General features: G+C 41.8%; 1 protein-coding gene across 2 annotated transcripts in view; it reads left to right on the forward strand.

The window, feature by feature from the left end:
* The window catches only part of BMPR2 (bone morphogenetic protein receptor type 2), a 106,469-nt gene that overhangs the window by 45,746 nt on the left and 43,993 nt on the right, over window positions 1-16,730 (forward strand). For both annotated transcript variants that reach the window (XM_034431056.3, XM_087885124.1), the window contains exons 2-3: window positions 4,122-4,295; window positions 10,500-10,679. In XM_034431056.3, coding sequence (XP_034286947.2) covers window positions 4,122-4,295; window positions 10,500-10,679 — 354 coding nt within the window. The remainder of the gene's footprint in view (window positions 1-4,121; window positions 4,296-10,499; window positions 10,680-16,730) is intronic.

Below are 16,730 nucleotides of genomic sequence, written 5' to 3' on the forward strand. Positions count from 1 at the left end.
AGGAAAAAAATGCATGTTTCTGAGAATAAAACTGTATATGCAACTCACAAATGTTAATCAGATGAACATATGCTAGCTCCTTTGTCTTCAGAGATGTCTGAAAAAATCTCATATAGTATTGTCTATCCTGCATATGCTGCAAATAAATTAATAAAGTGCATGATGTTCATGCAGTTTGGATTGAGATTTATATCATGGTGCTCATGAGAGAGTACAAGTTTTTCCCCCTCATAGGCATGAAACAACTTTATGAATACTTTTAATTCCCTCCTCACTTTTTTTTAAAAAAAGTTGTAAATAATTGCAATTCAGTTTATTCAATTTATATCCAAACTATGTTTTAAGAAAATTGTATGAAAAGTAATGAGTTATTTATAAAAATAACAAAGATGGGATAAAAAAAAATCTTTTAAAAACTATACATTGTGGTTTAGTGACTTCTACCAAAGTAGACGTACTTTTGCCCTTTAAAAACACAAACAAAATTTATTACCACAGTGTAGAATAAGGTAAATCCTATTAGAATAAGATGGTAACCATTTTCTCTTAGACAGGATGATTGTGCTTTGAGAAACGATTGTTAAAACTTTCAGTTGATCTCTTATTTCTCAAGGCTTTTTTCTTTGTAATGAAACTATTCCAGTAATCTATAGTAATCTCCTCTGAGTCCCCACAGCCCTTGGGCCTGCTTCCCCCACCTCCACCTCATGGGTCCCTGCAAGCCTTTCTCTCTGTCCCATCCCTGCAGTTGATTAAAAAAGGCTCTTGATGCTCTCTGAGCTTAATGGTTTTCTTACAAATGTTTCATTACCCAAATTAGGTAACATTTCAGTGCTAGTAGGGAGTTGGAGTTAGGTCTTGTTTACAGTTGACAGCCCAACCAAAGAACCAGTAAGACCACTCCCACTAACTGACAAATATAAATTGAGAGCAAACATCACTCCCCTCTAGCACTGATGATGTTACTTAGTTTGGATAGTGAAATGTCTGCAAGAAAACAACGAAGCTCAGAGAGCACCAAGGATCCCTCATTTCAACCGTGACCTACAAATATTTTCTAACAGTTGTAAGGGTGAGCAACCTATAACTTTGGCACTAGGTCATAAGTATCTTTGGGAGAGGGCTCTGCCACAACTTCAGATGGTCACTAAGCTATTGATTATTAAGAGAGGACTACTTGTGTACTAGGCTCATTAACACAAACATATATTTATGAGCCAGGATTGTAAATTTGGGTTGCACTCCTTTTCTGACACTGAAGTATAATCTTGCTACCTTCTCTCTGTTCTTCATATCATAACATCCATAATTCTTAAAATTTATAATTTAATATTCTTTAAGCCATTGTTTTGTTAATACAGCACATTCCAACTCAGTTGTATCTGGACCATTTAATATACTGCCACTTTGCATTTTAAACAATCCAGATTCCTCTTGCAGTCATTCAAATGCTTTAAAAATGCAATTGGCAGTGAACTGATCTAAACCTTCAATAACACTAATTGACTGTGTTGGAAGTAATATCCATCTGGTTCAGTTCCAAGCTGGGAGAAAGACACTGGAAACATGGAGGCTGATTGGAAAGATGGTTCAATGATCAAGCAGAACCACACGTTTATGATTCTGGTGCAGCTGAACAAAGGGGAGTTGAGAGTGGGGGTGGGATTTATACCTTCTCTGGGCTTTGTATTTGAGCTTCCTGTTCAAGAACATGTCCTTTAATATTCTATTCGCTGTTGTCAGATTCCTGTGGGGTCATGTAGGGGTTATGTAGGGGTCATAGTTGGCTATATAGGCAAAAGAGGAAGTGCAAAAGTTCTGGTCATGGTGGGACCAGAACAATCTGGAACTGAACACACTCAAACCAGTAGAAATGGTGGTAGACTTTAGGAGAAACCCTTCCATACTACCATCTCTTACAATACTAGACAACACGGTATCAACAGTAGAGACCTTCAAATTTGTAGATTCTACCATATCTCAAGACCTAAAATGGACACCTAACATCAAAAACTTCATCAAAAAAGCACAATGAAGAATGTTATTTCTGCGCCAACTCAGAAAGCTCAAACTGCCCAAGGAGCTGCTGATCCAGTTCTACAGAGGAATTATTGAGTCTGTTATTTGCATCTCTATAACTGTCTGGTTTGGTTCTGCAACCCATTAAGACAGACACAGACTTCAGAGGATAATTAGAACTGCAGAAAAAACTATTACTACCAACCTGCCTTCCATTGAGGACCTGTATACTGCACGAGTCAAAAAGAGGGCTGTGAAAATATTTACAGACCTCTCGCATCCTGGACATAAACTATTTCAACTCCTACCCTCAAAACGACGCTATAGAGCACTGCACACCAGAACAACTAGACACAAGAAGTTTTTTCCCAAATGCCATCACTCTGCTAAACAAATAATTCCCTCAACACTGTCAAACTAGTTATTAAGTCTGCATTGCTATTAATCGTCTCATCATTCCTATCACCCACTTATGACTGTATGACTGTAACCTTGTTGCTGGTATCCTTACGATTTATATTGACTGTTTCCTAATATGATTTGATTGCTTATTTGTTCCCTATGACTATCATTAAGTGTTGTACCTTATGATTCTTGACGAATGTATCTTTTCTTTTACGTACACTGAGAGCGTATGCACCAAGACAAATTCCAAGTGTGATTGTGTGTCCAATCACACTTGGCCAATAAAGAATTCTATTCTATTCTATTCTATTCTATTCTATTCTATTCTATTCTATTCTATTCTATTCTATTCTATTCTATTCTATTCTATTCTATTCTATTCTAAAAATCCTAGGTGCTTGTCGGAGATAATTTGGTTGAAGTTTGGACTGCTGTGGGGTGATGCAATGAAGGGGCTTGTGCTCTGAAAGGGTGTTGGGCAATTCCTATTGTGGCTTAATGGCTTTGTCCTGGATTGGATCTTGAGTGAGGGGCTAATCTTACCATTCTGCCTTTGTTCAGACTTTGCTGCAGGGAGTTTCAAAATATCCTGTCTTGAATAGATTACCAAATCTGCATTTCTAAAAAGTGCCTCCTCAGTTTCTGCTTGGGGGCAGAGAGATTGGGGCTGCTTCCTGCTTCTAAAAAAACATGTTTTGCCATTTCTCATCTAGGAAATATTATATTCTGCTTTTTTAAAATATTCCTCAAAATATTTCATTCTTCCAGGAAGGAGCTTCCCACAACTAATACAACTTGAAAAACAAATTGTCTGCAGTTTTCAAACTGGGATTACTTCAGAATGTGTCGAATCAATAAGTATCTAAATTATATATATTGTCTTAACATCTTCCAAATGCTGATTGTAATTTTAATGCAGAGAATATAATAGAACTTAAAAGTGGAGCTGTATGATCTAGATTTCCTTTATTGTTTAACAAATGAATCACTATAATAGTAAAGAAAAATTGAAGTCTTGTTATTTTAGTAGCTTGGTATCTATGCATCTGTCTATATGTCTATTTTAAATGGATTTTATATTCATAGTAAATAAAAGATTAATTATTTAAGTTTGTTATTTTAAATGTTGAGTTCATTGTAAGATTATTTTTCATTTTTGGGGGTGTTCTGTTTTGTTTGGGGTAGTTTAATATAGTATTTTATCTTTTTTCATCACCAAATTTCCCCTTCTGTGTTCATGTACTGTGCCACTGGCAAGTACTTTATACAAGAAAAGTTGTTGTTTGTTTATCACTTTTTCAGTAAATCAATCAAAAGCTTAAGGGATTTCATCACTTAGCTGAGTAGTGATCCAAAGTTGTAATTCAACACATCATTTGAAACTGGAAATTAAGCCCATAAGCTCGATCCTTTTTATCATATTCACAATTTAATATGCTTCAAAACATTGCTATTCAGGGAACAATAGAATGTTTATAAATAAAAAGGAATTGTACATAGTGTAATCATGTACACACACCAATTTTCAAGGAAAATTATGCACACTCAAATGGATTGTACTGATATACATTAGAATCCCATTATTTTCCTTTTGCAGATGAATTCTGAAGTATCAAATTTGCTCTTCTGTTTTGTCAGCTATGTCTAGTTTTAAACCTTGGCATAATCTTAATAATAGTTTTAATTTTCTTCTTTAGCTGCGCAAGGTGAAGAGACAAAATGTGCTTTTAGAGACTCCTACCAAAATGAACATGGAATTAGTGAAAGTCAGATTTCTCAAGAGAATGGTACAGTTTTATGTATGAAAGGAAGTACCTGCTATGGTCTCTGGGAGAAAACCCGAGAAGGAGAAATACATCTTGTAAAACAAGGTAATTTCAACCATTGTGGTGCTGTTTTATTTTTTCTATTATGTTTTGATGTAATATTTTTAATGAAGATCTGCTATGGGTTACTAACCTTTTTGGCACAGGAGGTATTTGGAAAATGTAGAGTTTATTATGGGAAATTTCCCAGAAATGGCTGCTGTTGAATGTTAGCTTATCCCAAAACATCTATTTATCTGAAACCTATAACCTCTAGCCTCCTGGGATATTTTCTGCTTACCTTCTTTTTCCTGAGCAGATATACAGCTTCCAAACTCTAAGATTTTATATCCAGGTGAGATATAAAAGGAACAACAACACAGTATTTATAACTACTAACAATATATAGATTATACAGTACATGGATTCAGGGGTGGGTTCTACTTTCCTTTACTACCGGTTCACAACAGGGCTGCGCGCTCTACTGAGCATGTGCAGAAGCGTTTTTATGATGTCGGGGTCAGTGGGCGGAGCCTCCCGCTGGTTTTACTACCGGTTCTATAGAACCGGTGCGAACCGGGGGCAACCCACGGTCTCATCTATTGTTACATTAAAGGCTACAGTCTCTGGACCTTTGAGAATTTTTAATCAGGCCCACATTGCTCATAGTTTTGGCTCTTGTTCAAGAATCACTGTTCAATTTGTAATAATCATAAGCCAGAAGCTGATTTATTAAAGTATATAATGAGTGTTATGCTTAACAATTCCATTTACTTTTGTTTTGCACAAATGGATAAACATACCAAGCAGGGAATAAGGATCTTGGATGATATCAAAATCAGTAGAGATGATTTCAGTATTCAGAATCATAATCCCAAACTCAGTGTTCTTTAATATGTGCTTTCTAACAAGCTTATATGCTTGTACAATGGGTGGAACTATGTTATATATGTTCCTTGTCCATATTATATCTTACGTTAAGATTCCTGGTTTATTACAATAAGGCCGCAAATGGAACGCTATATTGCTGATGTACATACAATATAATTGTTATTTTATACTTATTACTTTTGTGAAGTGGTAAATAAAAATAAAAAATATCTGATTGTACCAGTGGATTGCTTTTCAACTTTTTAAAATTTGGTTTGGTTGGTTGGTTCCAAGAGCGTGGGTAGTTTCCAGTCAGTTAGGCAGATACTGAGTGAATATGTCTTTAAATTATTTGTTGACTCTGCCTCCAGGGACTGGCTGAGACTCAGTTCCTTTCACTCAGTCAGGCTATAGAGACTGTTATTCCATTTCTCTGAGGAATTTTTCCTTCAAAACTTTAGTTTCTTTCCCACCTTTTCCTTTGTTTCTATAATCATTTGTTTATTGAAACTGTTTTTCTACTTGTGGATTGCTGGAGACTTGTGTGTGCTATCTCCCCGCTCTGCTGCCAGCGGTGGGTGAGTCGAGCCTGGGGCTCCAGGCCATCTAACACTGCTCGGTTTTCCTTCACACTGTGCCACAGAGATGCCTCTTCACCAGGGGCATCTCTGTGTGCGATCGTGTTGCCGCCGGTGTGTGTGCTGGTTCCCCGGCTTGCCGTCTCAACCGCCACCACCTCTCTGCTCCACGGATACCTTGGGCGGCTTCGGGGTTCTTGCCTTGTGATCTGAGGCTCACTCCGTTATCTTGCATTCTGCCTTAACAGCGCTTGGAGCACTTTTGAGTGTTCGCGCGTTTGGCTTGTCAGCAGGACCGCAGAGGTGCTTCAGGACGGTTTCCCGCGCTCGAGCCATTTTGAACTGTCATCGTTGTTCCGCGGAGCCATTTAGCGCTCCCTTCTCTACGCGCCTGGATATTGCTGACTTGAAGCCGACCCTGCACAGAATGGCTGATCGGCTTTGTGCCTGTCATGCAGACTTGCGAGGCAGTGCGAGTGGAGTAGGGACCTGCTCCAGCGCTTTTCAACACCTTTCAGCGCTTACTGTGAGCTCTCATTCTCGACAGTTATTGCCTCCATTGCAGTCGCCCTCCTTTGACTGTTTCCTGGGACGACTTGCTCTGTTGGTGCCAGTGCCTTCTGTGCTTCTCTTGAGACGCTTGTTCTTGTAGTGCCAGAGGAACTTACAGGACTTGTGGTGTTGGATTGGGGGTGCGCTCTGGACTGACCTTGAATCATACACTCCCTTGTTCAAAACAAAACAAAACAAAACATTAAAAATAATATAAAATAACATATATATATAGGAGCCATTGATATGGCAGATTCAGAACTCTCCTCTGATCTGGAGCAGGCCCACAGCCCTCCCTCAGACAAGTGCCCGAGCAGCCTGCTAACAAGGTGTCAAGAAAGGCCTCAAAGCAACATTCAAGCACTGCCAAGCCTTCGTCATCTCGAGACACCAAAGGCTCCAAAGCCGAGGACAAGGCGGCCAGGAGACATATGGCCTTGGAGCGCCATTGTGATTTGGCACAACGCAAGGCACAGGCCCCTGCTCAGCAACTGGCTTCTTCCATTGCAGTGCCTCTCCAGCTGATTCCCTCCGGTTCACAGCCTCCAACCACAGTGTTCCAAGGTGATCCTGCAGGAATGATTCTACTTCCCCAGGCACAAGCTGGAGGTCCTCGGGGCGGCGGTGCCTGTCTTATCTATGCCTGTGACGGGGTTGCCTGCTCAACCATCACAGCAGCACCCTGCTCCGGAGGCCACCTTCACACCCACCGCAGTGGGGCTCCGTGCTACGGAGGGTCCTCAACCGGCTCTCTACTGTGATATACAGGCCATGATTTCTGCCACCGTCACCAAAATGCTGGCAGCGGGCATCCACCAAGGGATCCAACTGGACTTTTCGTCGGGCCCTGAAAACTCATTTATTTCATCTAGCCGGGCTGGCTTGATCCCATCCGTTCGGTTTTAATTTGAAATTGGTTTTAATTGGGTTGTTTTAAATTGTGGGTCGAAATTATTTAATTACCTTTTAAACTGTTTTTTAAATTTTGTATGCTCTATTTTATCTCGGCTGTTCACTGCCCTGAGTCCTGCTGGAGAAGGGTGATACAAAAATCAAATCAAATAAATAAATAATAAATAAATAAAATAAACCGCCTTCCATCTCTACTGCTCCTCGACCGCAGGCACCTCCATGTGGCAAGGTTGACTCTGAGGACTATTCTCGACAGGAGTCCATCCACAGCGAGAATTCTCTGTTGGATGACGATGACCGCAGGGACGTCGAATTCTTGGATGATGATGACATTTTGCCTGATAGGCCAACCTTCACGGGCCTTTTCCGACCCTCCCTGTTCAAGTGTTTACTGCACAAAGCAATTGTAACAACTCAATTGGCGGATTCGCAGAGTCATTCCGAACAATCCGGAGAACTTCATCTTCACGAGGCACTCTTTGCTGTTCCTAAGGCAGAACAAGAATTCATACCCTGCCCGCAGCTCTTCGCGGAAACGGTCTTGGATCCAACCTGGGTCATTGGCGGCACCGAATGGCCTGGATAAAAAACTGTATTGCTCAGCTCCAAATCTTCAGGAGCTGCTGCAACTACCGTCTGTGGATGCGCCAATTGCTGGATTGACCTCTTCATCTCTACTGACCAATGATATAGCTGATGGGCTGAGGACAGAAGACAGGAAGGCAGAACTTGTCTTCAGCAAGACTCACCAAGCGGCGTCCTGGGCCATCCGCGCCGCTACCTTGGCGTCCTTCCATAACCGTGCATCACTGATTTGGCTGCGCCAGCTTCAGGAAAGGCTCCCTCTGGACGACATGCGCTTACCCCAGGATATAAATAAACTGGTGGCTGCTACCGAATACTCTGCTGACGCTGCTCTGAATGCAACGAAATTCGTCTCTGGACGCTGGTCATCGGCAGAGCTCCAATACGATATCAACTGGTTGGAGCTGAGGGCAGTCCATCTGGCCCTCAGATACTTTCATTCCGAGGTGGCGGGGCAACATGTGTTAATATTGACAGACAACGTCACCAACGAAGCATATGTGAATCGCGAAGGGGGCACTCGGTCCAAGCCCCTGATGGACGAGGCCACGAAACTGCTATCCTGGGCGGAGAAACATACACTCTCGATTATGGCACAACACATCTCCGGGTCGGACAACATCCAGGCAGATTGGCTGAGTCGGTCTTGTATAGATCAGGCAGAGTGGCGTCTACATCCGTCACTCTTCAGAGAGCTGACAACCCGATTCGGACGTCCGATTGTGGACCTGTTTGCCCTGCAACACTCAACTTCCAAGGTTCTTTTCCCGGTTCCCGTGTCCGAACTCAGAAGGGACAGATACTCTCTGGTGCCCTTGGCCACAGGGTCTGCTATACGCATTCCTTCCCCTCTCGCTCATCCTGAGGGTAGTGTGCAAGATCCTGTCGGAGGGCGCAGAGATTTTTCTGGTTGCTCCCCATTGGCCACGCCGGCCGTGGTTTGCCGACCTAGTGAGTCTGTCTATCACCCGTCCCTGGAGGATTCCCCGGGACAGGATTTCTCTCAGCCAGGGGGTCATTCTGCATCCAGAGCCACAGTGGCTCCAGTTGACCGTCTGGCATTTGAGACCTCCTGAAGAGGGACAACCTTTCAGGGCGGGTGATCTCCACCATGCAAGCTTCCAGACGCAACTCTACTAACCGGATTTACGACGCCATGTGGCAGGTGTTTTGCTTGTGGTGTTCCAAGAATCACGTCGATCCCACCTCGGCTTCTGTTTATGACGTCCTCGAGTTTCTACAAGATGGATTTGACAAAGGACTTGCGCCAAACACGCTTCGCAGGCAAGTTGCGGCACTACACTCTGTCTTACTGGCGCATCTGATCAACCTCTAACCCAGCACCCAAAGATTCGTACCTTTCTTCAGGGGGCTACTAATCTCCGTCCTCCTGTCGTCCACCGCTACCCAACGTGGGACCTCTCCCTGGTTCTGCAGGCGCTCATGTCGCCTCCCTTCGAACCCTTGGCCTCCATCAGCCTCCGGTTCCTGACTCTGAAGGTCGTGTTCCTGGTGGCGATCACCTCCGCAAGAAGGGTTTTCGAACTTGCTGCACTGTCAGTCCGTGGCGATCTCTGCATCTTCCACTCAAACAGAGTGGTCCTGTGGATGGACCCCTCCTTCTTGCCCAAGGTAATTTCGCTTTACCATCGCTCACAAGAACTTGTCCTACCTGATTTTTGTCCGGACCCAAAGCATCGGCTAGAAGACCAGTGGCATACCTTGGATGTCCGACGGGCCCTCTGCAGGTACATTAAGCAAGCTGCACCATTTCAAAGGTCTGAGGCACTCTTCATTTCCTTCTTACCTGCGTCTATGGGCCTCAAAGTTTCCTCTTCTACAATCGGACGCTGGCTCAAAGCATGCATCGCCAAGGTGTACGCCTTTAAGAACAAGCCTCTGCCTGGACGTATCCTACCGCACTCAACGAGGAGTGCTGCCACTATGGCAGCTTGGGCCACCCAAGCGTCTGTGATTGACATTTGTTGGGCGGCCACATGGACTTCGCTTACACCATTTATTCGCCATTACAAGGTTGACTTCTTTGCCTCGGTTGAGGCATCCTTAGGACGGCGTGTCTTACAGACAGTTCATTCTACGACAGCCACCCGGGAGCATTCAGCCTCCCTCCCTTCATAGTTCTTGCTTAGGTATATCCCACGCTCTTGGATTCTTCAAGCAGCGCGCTGGAGAACGGACGTTGCTTACCTGAACGTCCCTTCTAGGCGCGCTGCTGGAGAATCCAACCCGCCCTGGCCGGCTTCTGCTCTGTGATTCTGGATGGCTTCCTGGTCATTCTTCTTTATCCTTCTTCGTGAAAGAAACTGAGCCTCAGCCAGTCCCTGGAGGCGGAGTCAACAAATAATTTAAAGACATATTCACTCAGTATCTGCCTAACTGACTGGAAACTACCCACGCTCTTGGATTCTCCAGCAGCGTGCCTAGAAGGGACGTTCAGGTAAGCAACGTCCATTTTGTAAAGGACTAAAGGATAAATTTTCAATTCTGCTTGAGCTAAAAGGGCCGCTCGCACATGTGTGGGAGCGGAACACATGCGTAGGGGTTGCGTGCATGCAGAGGTTGGGTGGGGCGCATGCAGGGGGGCCGCATGTGCATTGCATTTTGGGGGTTCGGGCATGTGGAATAAGGTAGAAAGTCTTACCTTGAATATATCAGCTATAATTACCCAGCCTTTTCTATCACTTTGGGCAAGGTGATTCACAATATGAACTGAATGAAACTGATGTACTATTTTATGTGCCATTTATTTTAGGATGTTGGACTCATATAGGAGACCCCCAAGAGTGTCATGCTGAAGAATGCATAGTAACAACCACTCCTTCCTTGATTCAGAATGGGACATACCGTTTCTGCTGCTGTAGTACCAACCTGTGCAATGTCAACTTCACAGAGAACTTTCCACCACCAGTTCCTATAGATCCAACACCTTCCGGTGAGCTACCCCAGACTGAATTACAATTAGTACTGAACAGCAATTGTGATTTAAGGAAGAGTATTACTGCTATCTTTATGGAGTTGAGTCTGAGAAGCTAAAAAAATCCTATTATTTTTTTGTTGATGTGTAAATTTATTTCATCCAGAAAAGCACTGAGACTTCCTGGTTTCATCTAATAATCTTTATAAATTTCATGATACTGTGCTACAATGATGTAAGATTATCACTTTAAATATAGACTTCAATAAATCTATTTCACAGACATGTGGAAGAGTTCATCATATCAGTATAGAATTTTACTTGTGGGGTTGGAATTGTATTTTAAACTTTAAACTTTAGTTTTGAATATTCTTTATTAGATATAATTATTTATTACCCTAGGATGTAATCCTTAAATACTTAGACACACCCTGTTATAAAACTAGGATCTTTGTGTTTTAATAGTTAAAACATTATTACAAACCTGAATTATGGCTTGCCTAACACCACACCAAGTAACTCTTGGGATCTGAGCAAAGGAGTTATCACTTTAGTTTTAGCTGCAGTATTTTGTTTCTTCTCAGAACTTTGTTTGTGATAAATAGCTTAGAGGAAGGGATTTAATCAAATGGCTTCTGGATAAGAAATCACACAATCAACATATATTTGTTAACTTTCAAAATTGCAGGAGACATTCTGTACACACTCTACAAACACATACTATGTTGTGTTAGGTAAATATATATTTTTCATAGGTTATATTGAGATGTCAAACTCTTCAGACATGTTCTGAATTGAAAAAAATCTATTTATAACTATTAAAATAAAATAAACACTTTTAATTAACATTGAATATTAGCTGTTAAAAGATAAAATGTTACTGTTCAATGCAAGATTGTTAGAAGGACATAGAAGCTATTTAAATCTTTTCTAACATTTTCAGTATAGGATTACATCATTAACTGGAATCTAATAGCAAGAGAATAATATTATTTAATATCTATATGCCCAGTTAGGTGTCCTTCAACTCATATTCGGAAGAATTAAAATTCCTGCTTTCCCCATATCTATAGTACTAGGAGATTCCCTTGTTCTGTTAACAGCAAAATTCAGTGCAGGTAATCCTCGAGGTAGGAATGTAACGGAGCCTGCCAATTACATTCATAACTTGAGGATTCATTGGAGTGAATCACGTCAAATGAATGTGATCACTCCCTGCTTTCGCCCATGTATTCGTTAATCGAATGTGCAGCTTGTTAAGTACACATGGTGTATCTCAGGGTGGGGAAGGCCATGCGGGTGGGGGCTAGAGTTGGAACAGACCACCTGCTACAGACCATCCAAGGCTTTCCCTGACCACTGAGATACCTTATACTCCTTTCCCTAGAGTTCCCACAATTGCTTCCCCCCACCCTGCCATGTTGGATCACTTACCTTGTGAAGATCTAGCGAACTGTCGCTTCTCCAGCCTCTCTGCCACAGTTTCATTGCCTGCTTGCAGCCTCAGGGCAAAAAGCATCTTCCTGTGGAGACCCGGGGGGAGCGGGGAAACAGGCAGGGCAATGTTGCAATGCCTCTATGGTCCTTCGTAAGTGTGAACAACTCCTGTGGTGATGCAACATTCGTAACTGTGTCATAAATACAGTGGGGGTGGGGATTATTTTGCAAATTTGAACAGCTGTGAAGTGAACTGTCATGACTTGAGGATTACATGTACTTTACCACAAGGTTGCTTATTTTCAAGGCATATTCTCATTGGCCACTGTTTGTGTCATTCTTTTTAATTTACAAATCAACATTTTTCTTCATACCTTTCAGAGCATACTAAGGAATCATCACAGGACTACCAAATTAATTATTGGTAGAAATGTAATAAAAATGCTGGCATTGGCCTGAGGATAATGAAGGCTGTAGTACTGTACATGAAGGTTGTGATAGGAAGAGAAATTGTCTTCCTTGTATTCTTATTCCCTATTGTCTTTTGTTTTAATATTTACATTATTAATGATAGTGGAAGAAACTGACAGTAAATGATATTGACCAGTACTATGGGATAATTCAAGTTTCAGCTGAAAAAAATCCAAATCAATATTCTTACTGTTCCCTCTTGGAAACATAAAGATGACTTTGCGAGTGAATAATAAGAAAATAACAGAGTATATGCCCCTTGCACATTGATCTAAAATACATTAATGTATTTGAAGATTGAGTTCTCAGATATGCTTCCTGAATTGTTTATCTTAATCCTAAAAGCCCTTGGCAGACACATCCTGAATACTAATATGGCCTGCTTCTTATATTTCACACTCTAAGAGAGTATTATCAGTATATGAGTAAAGAAAAGGCCATAATGTTAAATAAGTTTATGTTTATGTTTATTATATTTGTATACCGCCCTTCTCCCAAAGGACTTGTGGCGGTGAACAGCCAGCAGATAAAATACAGAAAATACAAAAATTAAAACAATATTAAAATCTGATTAAATTAATTTGGCCCACAGTTAAAACACCCCTATATTAAAACCCATAATTTAACAATTTAAAATTAAAACAATTTAAAAAGTTAGGTCAGGTCAGCCCAGCTTAATGAAACAAAAATGTCTTTAAGGCATGGCGGAAAGTGCGCAGATCTGGGATCCGCCGTATCTCCGGGGGCAACTCGTTCCAGAGGGTAGGTGCCCCCACAGAGAAGCTCTCCCCCTGGGGGCCGCCAGCCGACATTGTTTGGCCGATGGCACCTTGAGAGCCCCTCTCTGTGGGAGTGTACTGGTCGGTGGGAGGCTACTAGCGGCAGAAGGCGATCTCGTAAATACCCGGTTGTTCTTAACCAGATAAAGGATTCATATTTTGAAAATCCAAGTTAATGATTATATTCTCTATCATTCTTATTCATTTTTATGAAATTTGGTAGTTATAATTGAGTGAATGGTAGTGGAAGTGAATGTATTTATTTCTAGTTCTGCTTAGTTCATCCTTAAGGTCAGAAGAGAGACAGTCTGCTACAGCATGAAATGCTTCAAATATGATTATCCAAAAGGTGCTTTGGAGCACACAGAATCACCTGTTTTCATCTTACAGCAACTACATATGTTTTTAAAATGTCACAGATAAGTGTGCTCAGTTGCCTATTTAGAGATCAAATCCAAAATGCTACCACAGCATTAAGATGTGTTGCATTAATTGGAGGAGGAGAGTGTTCCTTCATTGTCTGCCAGTTTTCTTCTTTGTCTGCAGCTCTGAATGTGTCTGGCAGTGACCCTGGTTTCTCTGGCTAGAGAAAAATGGTGTTGTGGCAGCTCATAATCTCATGGGAAATACGGTACTTCAAATATCCACTGTTCATTGAATGGGAAAATGGTATCGGGAGTTATTTTGGCTTTTCACCAAAGGGCAATTCCTGCTGCAAGCAGGATGCAGATTATATGGTGGAATACTTTGCTTCCCTAAAATTATTTTTTTCAAGCTTTTCACATTCCTGTGCAATAAAAATTAAGTGAAATGAGTAGATTATGAAATGCAAAGTGTTTAAAGTGTAACTAATGGTAAAGTTACCTCTAAAGAAAGAAAAACATTTCATAGTAGAACTAATCTAAAACATTTACAACTTTGCCAACATAAGGCATAAATATTTGTCATTAATATAAAAATAATCAAATATTAAATTTAGCATCTGTTTATAGCCGAGACTAATAATCTCCATTTTATGAGAAGGCATTACATAGAAAAGGTCAGCAGCTTAATTCTCATGGATGCCAATTACTTACAATACTGCTAAGTGGCATTCAGAGATGTTGTACGTTAGAAAATATATTAAAACTTTCAAAACTCAGCAGATTGTGCAATTTCAGGCAAGATGACGAGATCAATACATTTGATCAATCAATCTAGAGATAGCCACCTAGAACAGAAAAGATTGATGTTCTAATCAATACTGAGTTTCATGCAGATTGCAGTTCAGCCTTTCACTGCCAATTCAAAGCATTTACTATTCATTTGGCAACTCTGACAGGCAAAAAAAGCCGTTGGCAATACAGGAGGATCTAAGTTCATTTAGAAATGTATTTGATGTTCATGAAGAACAATGGAAATGACAGATTTGAAGGGGTAGATAGCAGTTGAGCAGATTATAATTTGTCAACTCATTACAGAATGGCTAAACTCTGCTGCTTGGCTATCTGAAGATAATCCCCAAATGGTAAATCAGTCACATTCATGTTGGTTTAATTCTGAAATATTCTGAATTGTACTAGAAAAAAACAGAGAGCTGCTTCTGAACCAATCTACAAGCTTAGGATAGTTAACATTCTGTTCCACCATCCTCCTATTTTCCTAATTTTTGGAAAACAAGCTTCCTGTTGCACCACAGCCACATGGAGAAGAGGCAGGATTTTTCCTGTCCTTCTCTGTTCTCTTTGAAGCAGAAGAGAATCTGGAAGCCCAAGAGATAAAATTCTCCTTACAAATGCTACAGTAAATAGAAAGTGAAGAACCTTTTTTCCTCATGTATTTGTTGGTCCAGTCACTAGAAGCAGATTATTTTGCAGAGGTGGGACCTGGCAAGAATTAGTTTTGGGGAAGGAGAAATATGACAATATGATCAGTTAAGCTGGATATTATTCTCTGTTGCAAGATTTAATCTTGTGTAAAATTACACAAAGAGTGTGTAATTTTGAAAGGTCGCCTATAATTTAAAGTAGTTAGTTTTGGAATTCAGGCTAAAATGTTCACTGACATTTCTGCTTAAAAAAGAGGAATAAGTGTTAATTTAATGTATTATAATGGCCACTCAGCAATTAAATATGTAAATTGGAAATAATTGATGAATTATAATTGATATTCTTTATTTATTCAAATGGTCCCCTGTAGTTCATTATATATTAAGAAGGAGTACTTTGCTTTAGCATAAAGTGTTCTCTGAAGGAAGGGAAGGCAGTCAGACTGGGGAAGGACTTCCTCTATGCAGCATTGATCGAGTCTTGTCAATCAGAAACTCCGCCCTCATGGCCCAGTGTTTCGACTCGATCTATGCTGATTAGACATGTCTTCCAGTTTACCAGCCTTTTGCTACTCCTTTGGCCTCCTGGCCTTTCCCTTCTTTTATTTTATTTTATTTTATTTTTTGGTTCCTATATAATCTCCTGCTCGCCCTGCCTTCGGCTTGAGACTGCTCGCCTTGATCAGCGCTGCTTCGCTGTAGCCTGGGAGCCGGCTAGGAGCCTGACGGCTGTCAGGTCTCCCTTGCAGCCTTATCTACAAAGCCGATCTCTCTAACGAGCTCCCGCTGTGCTTCAAAGGCTTTTGCCCAGCAGCTTTTCTCCCGGCTGTAGTTCTCGGAGTGCTTCGAACGCCGGCCTCTCCATTAGCGACGTCTTATCTCCGACGTTATTAACGAGCCGCAGCTGCGCTTAAAAGGCTTTCGCCCAGCAGCAAATTCCCTCAGCAGGAACCTTGCCTCACCATTTTAAATCGTCTTAATAGCCTTGAGCTAGCGAATTTCTTTTTGCCGGCTTGTTTGCTGCGTTGGCTCTTAGCTGTGAGGAACCCTTCGGATAGCTGACTCTGTGAGTTAACTGTTTGATTTTGGCGCGAATTTGACGGCGGCCATTTTGTTTAACCAGCATCGTTACTATGGGGGACAGATCCAAGGCCTCGGCTTCTGGCTCTTCTAGACGCACTCCTGCCGTCTCCATTGACCCATTGGAGGGTCCTTCGACCCAGCCCCCCCACCAAACGATCCAGGGCGTCCAAGGCCTCGGCGCCTTCTACCTCCAAGGATGAACAGCACCGCCATCGTGCCATGGAGAAGGCTTTCTCCAAGGCGGCCCACCTATCTGCCCATCCTGCCCCTCCTCCATCCCAGAGTCCCTGAGCCATGGCTGATCCCCGTGATCCCAGGGATCTCTCCCCGGACCACCCTCCATCTGCGGGGCCAGCTCTTCCCCCAGGGAAGGAACCTTTGTTCCAGACAATATCTAACTCTGTTTCCTCAAGGAGTCCTTCTCCAGCTCCTCCTGAGGCTACTCCAACGCCCGTAGTCCCATCCCAGCCACCAGAACCATTGGAAGCTATG

This window comes from Pantherophis guttatus, chromosome 1, assembly GCF_059756535.1.
Source record: "Pantherophis guttatus breed Tessera chromosome 1, ASM5975653v1, whole genome shotgun sequence".
Classification (NCBI taxonomy): Eukaryota; Metazoa; Chordata; class Lepidosauria; order Squamata; family Colubridae; genus Pantherophis; species Pantherophis guttatus.